The sequence below is a fragment of the Haematobia irritans genome, unplaced genomic scaffold (assembly GCF_050003625.1).
Source record: "Haematobia irritans isolate KBUSLIRL unplaced genomic scaffold, ASM5000362v1 scaffold_27, whole genome shotgun sequence".
NCBI lineage: Eukaryota > Metazoa > Arthropoda > Insecta > Diptera > Muscidae > Haematobia > Haematobia irritans.
In genome coordinates this window covers 42,442-50,851 of record NW_027445786.1, presented here as the reverse complement: position 1 = coordinate 50,851, position 8,410 = coordinate 42,442, and the positions used below count along the sequence as shown (strand labels likewise).

General features: G+C 36.1%; 1 protein-coding gene across 1 annotated transcript; it reads right to left on the bottom strand.

Annotated features, from left to right (window-relative positions):
- Positions 1 to 329: 329 nt before the first annotated feature.
- Positions 330 to 4,655, bottom strand: LOC142242514 (uncharacterized). Its single transcript, XM_075314101.1, has 4 exons — positions 3,068 to 4,655; positions 1,028 to 2,902; positions 860 to 917; positions 330 to 813 (listed from the first exon to the last, which is right to left on the bottom strand). Exons 1-4 carry the CDS (start codon positions 4,653 to 4,655, stop codon positions 330 to 332), a joined length of 4,005 nt encoding a protein of 1,334 aa, XP_075170216.1.
- Positions 4,656 to 8,410: the final 3,755 nt, after the last annotated feature.

Sequence of the window (8,410 nt, the reverse complement as noted above, 5' to 3'; positions counted from 1 at the left end):
GAATGAGATGAGGTGTGCTTACAGCGAGTTGTGAGAAAAGAAGAAAGTATATAGCAATGTTTTTTGCCAAGTCACCTCGGCTCAAAACGGAATAAAAAAAATGTGTTGCCACTTATTGATACAAATACTGGTTTGGATTTCATTTACAATTTTACAACTCATGGTTGTATTCATATTCATAGGATAATTCACTAATTCAATTAATTCAAGTTGCAACTTACAACTAAGTGGAGATATAATTCAATTTCAAGAATTCATTTGTACAAAAATTAAAAAGGTGAAAAACTACAATAAACATCCTCCCGGCCTTGGCCAAGAAGGCCAACATGTCACTCGTCCAGGGCTTCCTTTAGGCGTTGCAAAGCTTCCATGGCTGTTTGTAAAATCTGTTGACGAGATAATCGAGTAGTGCGATTTCCTTCTCGGAGATTGCTTCTGCGGCTTCGTTCTTGTCTCCTGTCTCGTCTGCGTTGACGGTCAATTGCCTCTCTCAATCGATTCTCTTGCACACGTCGGCTGTTAATTAAATGACGCACGTCTGAACTCACTCGTCCTCTTTCAATGTCCTTCAACGTAACCCGGGGAAGGTCAGCTACATGAAGCAGTGTGTGGTGCTCCTTTCCGCATTTACGACAAACGGTTTCGGACATGCACTCGTAGGTGCGATGCGACCTAGCAAGGCAGTTGATGCAGTAACTCTTTCGTGTAGCTTCTCTACGTCTTTGGCCAACATCCATTTGAAGAAATTTCCTACAAAAGCGGAGAGAATGGTATCCCTCACAAACGAGACATTGATGTACGTTAGTAGGAGCCCTGTGAAGAACGAACAAACAAGAAAAAGGATATAAGAATCTATTACTCTATTGGGATGATCCTCCCTAAATACAAGTTGCTCAGAAGTTGGCGGGAAGTGACATCTTAAAATTAGAAGAGCGAAATTGTAATAATGTTAAGAGCGGAGTTGAGATTCAGAGAAAAAGGGGGCATAATTTCGTAATATCGCGAGTTATTGTCCCTTTGGTTGTACGTATATCAACTATGCGAACAAGACCATCGTTGCTTTGGTGAGTTTTCGTGATTCGTCCCAGTCGCCATTCACAAGGTGGAAGTTGATCATCTTTGACCACCACTAGTTGACCAATACTCAAATTTGCTTTGGGGGTATGCCACTTATATCGTTTGTGTAATTCCTTCAAGTATTCATCTTTCCAGCGTCTAGCGAACTGATGCTGTTGGACCTTTAGACGTTCCCATCGATCTGTTAGAGACAAATTATCCGACGTAACTTCAGGAAATGCCACAAGTGGCGCACCTCTTAAGAAATGTCCTGGCGTTAGAGCCAACAGCTCTGATGAATCATCTGTGATAGGAGATAATGGACGGGAATTTAGAACTGCTTCGATTCGAACCAAAAGAGTGACGAATTCTTCGAAAGTATATTTATTGTTTTGGGCTACTTTTTTGAAGTGTGTTTTGAACGATTTTACACCTGCTTCCCATAAACCTCCCATATGTGGAGCATTCGGGGGTATGAATGACCACTGGAAGCCATGAGGTGTATATTTAGCACGGATGTCATTTGCAGCCTCTTTCATGAATTGGGAAAACTCATAACGTAGTGATCTTTCGGCTCCTACAAAATTGGTGCCATTATCCGACATAATTTTCTGTGGAAGTCCTCTCCTTCCAACAAATCGAGTGAAAGCTGCTAGGAATGAGTCCGAAGATAAGTTTGAGCACAATTCTAAGTGTATAGCCTTTGTGCTGAAACAGACGAAAACGCACACATAACCCTTTTGATAGGGGGCTTGTCGAGTAGTTGATATTTTAATAGAGAAGGGCCCAGCGAAATCGATACCAGTGTAAGAGAAGGGTAGAGAAAATGTGCTTCGCTCTGTGGGCAGAGCTGCCATAATTTGATTTTGAACTTTCTGCTTGTATATTAGACATATTTTACAGTTTCGTATACATTTCTTAATAGCTGAGCGAAGTCTGGATATATAGTATTCCTCGCGAATAGTCCGTAGCATAAGATTATTTTCAGCATGCAATAAAAATTCGTGGATAAAGTTTAGGAGTAATGTGCAATAATGTGATGTCGTTGGGATTACAATGGGGTGTCTTTCATTATATGGAAGATTGGAGTTGGCAATTCGACCATTAGTTCGAATAAGTCCTTGGTCATCCACGAAGGGATTTAAAGTATATAGAGCGCTTTTTTTGTGAACAAATCGTGATGCATTGAGTAAACCATATTCCTTAGGGTAATGGTTTTTCTGCGTTAAACGAATAATCAAATTTTTCACTCTAAGAAACTCAGATTTGGATATTTGTGTCGAATTAGGACGAGTATTTTTCTTTAACCCCTCATAAAATCGAAAGACGTATGGAATAACTCTTATAGCTTTATCCCATCGTGAAAATCTTTTTAAAATGTCATCGTCAATCGCCGAAATATGAAACGATTCGATTTTCCGAACCTCTGGAAGATCCTCGTCCGCTAGGAGAGATTTTGGCCAGTTTTCTAGTGGTTTTCGCAACCACTCGGGACCGTGCCACCATAGCATATTATCTACCAAATTTCCCGGTGTGCACCCTCGGGAGCCGAGATCCGCGGGATTGTCGCTAAATCGCACATGTCTCCAGGGACAGTTACCGACGTTTCTTATGATTTTGGCTACGCGATTTGCAACATATGTTTTCCAAGTACATGGCGGTTTCGCTAACCAGCCTAAAGTGATTGAGGAATCCGACCACAGATGAAGCTCAGTATTCTGAAGAGATAATTGGGTTATAACGTGTTTGGCAAGTTGGGATAATAGAACCGCGCCAGAAAGTTCCAAACGTGGAAGACTAATTGGGTCAATAGGGGCAACCTTGGTCTTTGATACCACTAAGTGTGCTTGAATAGAATCGCCATTATCAATTCTAATGTAAATTACTGCACAATATGCTTTCTCAGAAGCATCGCAAAATCAGTGAAGTTGAGTGGGACGAAGTGGGGAATATGTCACCCATCGTGGTATAGAGATACGCGAAATTTTATTTAAATTTTGTACAAACTGACTCCATTTATTTAGTAACTCAGGTCGAATAGGATCGTCCCAATTCGTACCTTCAAGCCATAATTGTTGTAGTAAAATTTTCGCTGTGATAATAATGGGAGAGAGCCATCCTGCTGGGTCGAAAAGCTTCGAGACACTTGAGATTTTGCGTTTTGTCATGCTCTGCGAGATTTCAGGTGGATCAAGTCGATAGGAGAACATATCATCTACAGCATTCCATTGTATGCCAAGGGCTTTTGTATCACTGGCCTCATGGAATTTAAGAAATTTTGAGTTTAAAACATTTTCGATGGGTACGGATTCGAGAATAGGAAAATGGTTTGATGTTATCTTTTTAAATGGGAATCCTCCAGACTTAAGCATCGAAACTAATTGAGTAAGAGCTTGAACAGCTGTTGCCGAATCATGAGCTCCCGATAGAACGTCGTCAACATAAGTTTCATTTCTGATAATATGAGCGGCGTATGTAAATTCACTCGATGAGTCGTCGGCCAGTTGCATAAGGGTTCTAATGGCCAAATAAGGAGCACAATTTACTCCAAATGTGACAGTTTTCAAAGCGAAATCAGTGATGGGACCAGTAGGGGATTGTCGGAAGAGTAATCTTTGATAGTCTATGTCATCAGAGTGTACTAAAATTTGACGATACATTTTTTCGATGTCGCCAGTAAAGACATATTTGTAGAGACGCCACCGTAAAATTAACGTCATTAGGTCAGATTGAAGCGTAGGGCCTATATGCAAAACATCATTAAGTGATTTCCCCGAATCCGTTCTTTTCGAAGCATTAAAAACTACACGCACCTTTGTACTTTGACTCTGGGGTCTAAGAACCGCGTGATGTGGTAAATAAAATGATTTATATGAGCCCTTGTCGTGAATCTCTTTTGACGAGGTGACCTGCATATGATCAAGATCGGAATATTCTTGTAGGACTTCGTGATATGTCTTCTCCAAGACGGGATTTTTTGACAGAGTGCGTTCCATTCGGAGGTATTGTACGAGAGCATTGGATCTGGAATGTCCTAGAGGGGAGTCTAGCTCGTGATTCGCTTTAAATGGAAGCCGTACTACGTAACGACCGTCTGGATTCCGGACGGTAGTTCTGGTGAAAAGCGACTCGCAATATTCATCAGCGGCCGATTTTGGTTTTTCAGCAGGTATTTCCTCCTGCTCCCAGAACATTTTCAGTTGCCGGCTGATAAGATCACCAGTTAACTCAGTTGCCTGGAGAGAAAACGTGGCAGTGGGTTGAACCGAGATAGGCCCACTAACAATCCAACCAAATATTGTCTCCTGAGCTAGTAGAGATTTGCATATAGTTCGAACGCCATTAAGTAATATCCTGGGGATAACGTCACTACCGAGCAACAAATCGACCGACCCCGGAGTATGGAAGTCTGGATCTGCCAAATCGATATTTTCTAAATTGTGAGAGAATATCTCCGTGTGGGGTATGACAAAATTGGGTAAGAAGCGTGCAATCTTCGGAATCACAATTGCATCAATGTCAACTGTCCGACTACGAGATTCAGAAAAAAGAGAAATTGGACATGAAAGATTTGAGTTGGCAACAACTTGGCCGCCCATTCCGTAGGCAATGATGATGAATGCTGATGGTGGAATCACAAATGGTGGTATGGGCAATCCCAGACAATATGTGGAAGTGGTGGCCACTTTCGGTAGTTAGTTGGCGCAGTGTTGTTCTTGGTTTTTATGAGAGGTGGTGAAAGATAATTGGGAGTCTATTTCACTGTTGATGTCTTCGGAAATCGACAGAACCATATGGTGATCTGAGCAACTCAATGAAATGTGTGTTGGAGTGAAGTTTTTTGTGGTTTCTGTCACTCTATAGTTTTATAGACGATGACCCACTATCTTAACCGTCTTGCCTATAAAGGAAAACAAAATATGAGCAATTGGCGAAACGCAAACCACGTGAGTAGAGTGGAGGGGGGTTCTAATCCAAATTAGACTATTGAGGTTATGTTCCACATGACTCCTTATTACTCCATCGACGTCATACATTACCTATTTCATGTATGTATATTCCAAAATGGAAAGTATGCAATTTTCTCGAATTCCAAAGAAACAATAGTTTCAACTTTACTACCGTTTTATGCGGTATGTGCAAATTATAACTTCGCTGGTTATGTATCAAAGCAAAATTATAATTTAGAGTCAAACGCCTTAGTCCTCTGCTTATGCGCCAAAGAAATAAAAAAACCGCTCGTCTGAAATGACATTTGATAATATTGCCAGATCAAGATTAAAAAATTTCGTCGGTAGATAATATAACAACCCTGGATGAAGGGACTTTGCGAGTCTTATAGCCGAACAATAGGTCCGCCACACGACAAAAATTGTTTATTTCTTTTTATTTTCTTTTTATTATTATTATTTTCTTTTTTTTTCGTTCAGAAAGAATTAATCTTTTTTTAATAATGTGTTCATTTATTAACCGAGTAGTTGTTGTCGCTCTCTTGGGAGATTTACGCACACAAGTAGTATTCTTTTGTTGGTAGTTAAATCAAGAATAGGTAGTGGATTTAGTATACCTTTGGGACTTGTAAAGGTTTTTTTCGAAGGACCATGTCTATTTTACTCGTTACCACAGGAATTAAAGTCTGATAAGATCTGGAACTTAGGTTCTATTCCCGAGAAGTTAGAATTTTACTGGCTTCAGGCCAAGTGCTGAACTTAAGTTCGAGCAATGCGAATAGTTACACCACCGTGTAAAAGGGAATGAGGATGAGCTTAGGCTCTTGCCAGAGAAGGCGCAGTAGAGAAAAGAATACTTACGTGGTAACCCTTACCACAAACACCAGTGCAAAAACCAAGAGGGATTTTCTTATTAACTTACATTTATTCAATTGAGGTGGAATGAGATGAGGTGTGCTTACAGCGAGTTGTGAGAAAAGAAGAAAGTATATAGCAATGTTTTTTGCCAAGTCACCTCGGCTCAAAACGGAATAAAAAAAATGTGTTGCCACTTATTGATACAAATACTGGTTTGGATTTCATTTACAATTTTACAACTCATGGTTGTATTCATATTCATAGGATAATTCACTAATTCAATTAATTCAAGTTGCAACTTACAACTAAGTGGAGATATAATTCAATTTCAAGAATTCATTTGTACAAAAATTAAAAAGGTGAAAAACTACAATAAACAAGTACTATGGCCAAATTTGGGAAAATCGAGCGGTGCATATATATGGGAGCTATATCTAAATCTGAACCAATTCGCACAATATTTTGCGAGTTTGATTAATACCACAAAAGGTTACCTTGTGCAAGATTTGAGTAAGATCAGTTAAGAAATGAGGCCTGTATGGTAAAACATAAGGTTATAAGGATTGATTTTGATGATTTTGTGCACATATAGTAAGTGCTATAGAAGACTACATTTAGGCAAATTTGAGTAAGATCGGTTGTTAAATAAGAGTTTTATGGCCAAATTTAGAAAAATCGGGCGGTACATATATATGGGAGCTATAGCTAAATCTGAACCGATTTCGATGATTTTTTGCACATACAGTTAGTGCTACAGAAGATTACATTTAGCCAACATTGAGTAAGATCGGTCGATAAATAAAGGTTTTGTGGCCAAATTTGGGAAAATCGGGCCATACATATATATGAAAGCTATATCTAAATCTGAAACGATTTGGATAAAATTTTGCAGACTTGAAGGGCGATGAAAAAGATTACCTTTCGGCAAATTTGGTGACGATCCGTTTGAAAAAAAAAAAACGCAACGTGACCCAATTTGCCGAGATCGGGCGATACATATATATGGGAGCTATATCAAAATTTGATCCGATTTCTTCCAAATTCAATGGCGTTCGTCCTTGTGCCCAAAAAACTGCCTGTACCAAATTTCATCAAAATCGGTTAATAATTGCGACCGGAATCCTGTGAACAACAAATACATGGACAGACGGACGGACGGACACCAAGCGCTAGATCGACTCAGGAGGTGATTCTGAGATTCGGTATATTCGGTATATAAACTCAATATTTCTGGTTGGCACATTTTTTGGCAGATAAAAGTTATTATACACTAACCACTATGGTTTAGGGTATAAAAATTTTGAAAAAAATTCTTATAGAAATAAAATTTTGACAAAAATGTCTATTAAAACAAAATTTTGACAAAATTTACTATAGAAATAAAATTTTGACAAAATTCTCTATAGAAAACAAAAATTGACAAAATTTACTATAGAAATAAAAATTTGCAAAACTTTCTATATAAATAAAATTTTACAAAACTTTCTATAGAAATAAAAATTTTGATAATTTTGTCTATAGAAATAAAAATTTGACAAAATTTTTTATAGAAATAAAAATTTTACAAAATTTTCTATAGAAATAAAATTTTCTATTAAAACAAATTTTTACAATTTTTTCTTTAAAAATAAAATTTTGACAAAATTTTCTATAGAAATAAAATTTTGACCAAATTTCCTATAGAAATAAAATTTTAACAAAATTTTCTATAGAAATAAAATTTTGACAAAAATGTCTATTAAAACAAAATTTTGACAAAATTTACTATAGAAATAAAATTTTGACAAAATTCTCTATAGAAAAAAAATTGACAAAATTTACTATAGAAATAAAAATTTGCAAAACTTTCTATATAAATAAAATTTTACAAAACTTTCTATAGAAATAAAAATTTTGATAATTTTGTTATAGAAATAAAAATTTGACAAAATTTTCTATAGAAATAAAAATTTTACAAAATTTTCTATAGAAATAAAATTTTCTATTAAAACAACTTTTTACAAACTTTTCTTTAAAAATAAAATTTTGACAAAATTTACTATAGAAATAAAATTTTGACAAAATTTACTATAGAAATAAAATTTTGTCAAAATTTTCTATAGAAATAAAATTTTGACCAAATTTCCTATAGAAATAAAATTTTAACAAAATTTTCTATAGAAATAAAATTTTGACAAACTTCTCTATAGAAATAAAATTTTGATAAAATTTTCTATTAAAACAAATTTTACAAAAATTTCTACAGAAATAAAATTTTGACAAAATATTCTATAGAAATAATTTTTTGAAAAAATTTTCTATCAAAATAGAATTTTGAAAATAATTTTTATAGAAATAAAATTTTGCAAAAATTTTCTATAAAAAAAAAATTTGACAAAATTTCCCATAGAAATAAAATTTTGGCAATATTTTCTATAGAAAACCATCCTTTGACTAAACTACTAAAGTAGTACGAATGGCAACTGTGGTTGGGAACCATAGTTTTTCTATTAAAAACAAAATGCGCATGGTCTTAGATTTGGGTGTGGATTTTATTTTGCAAAAAT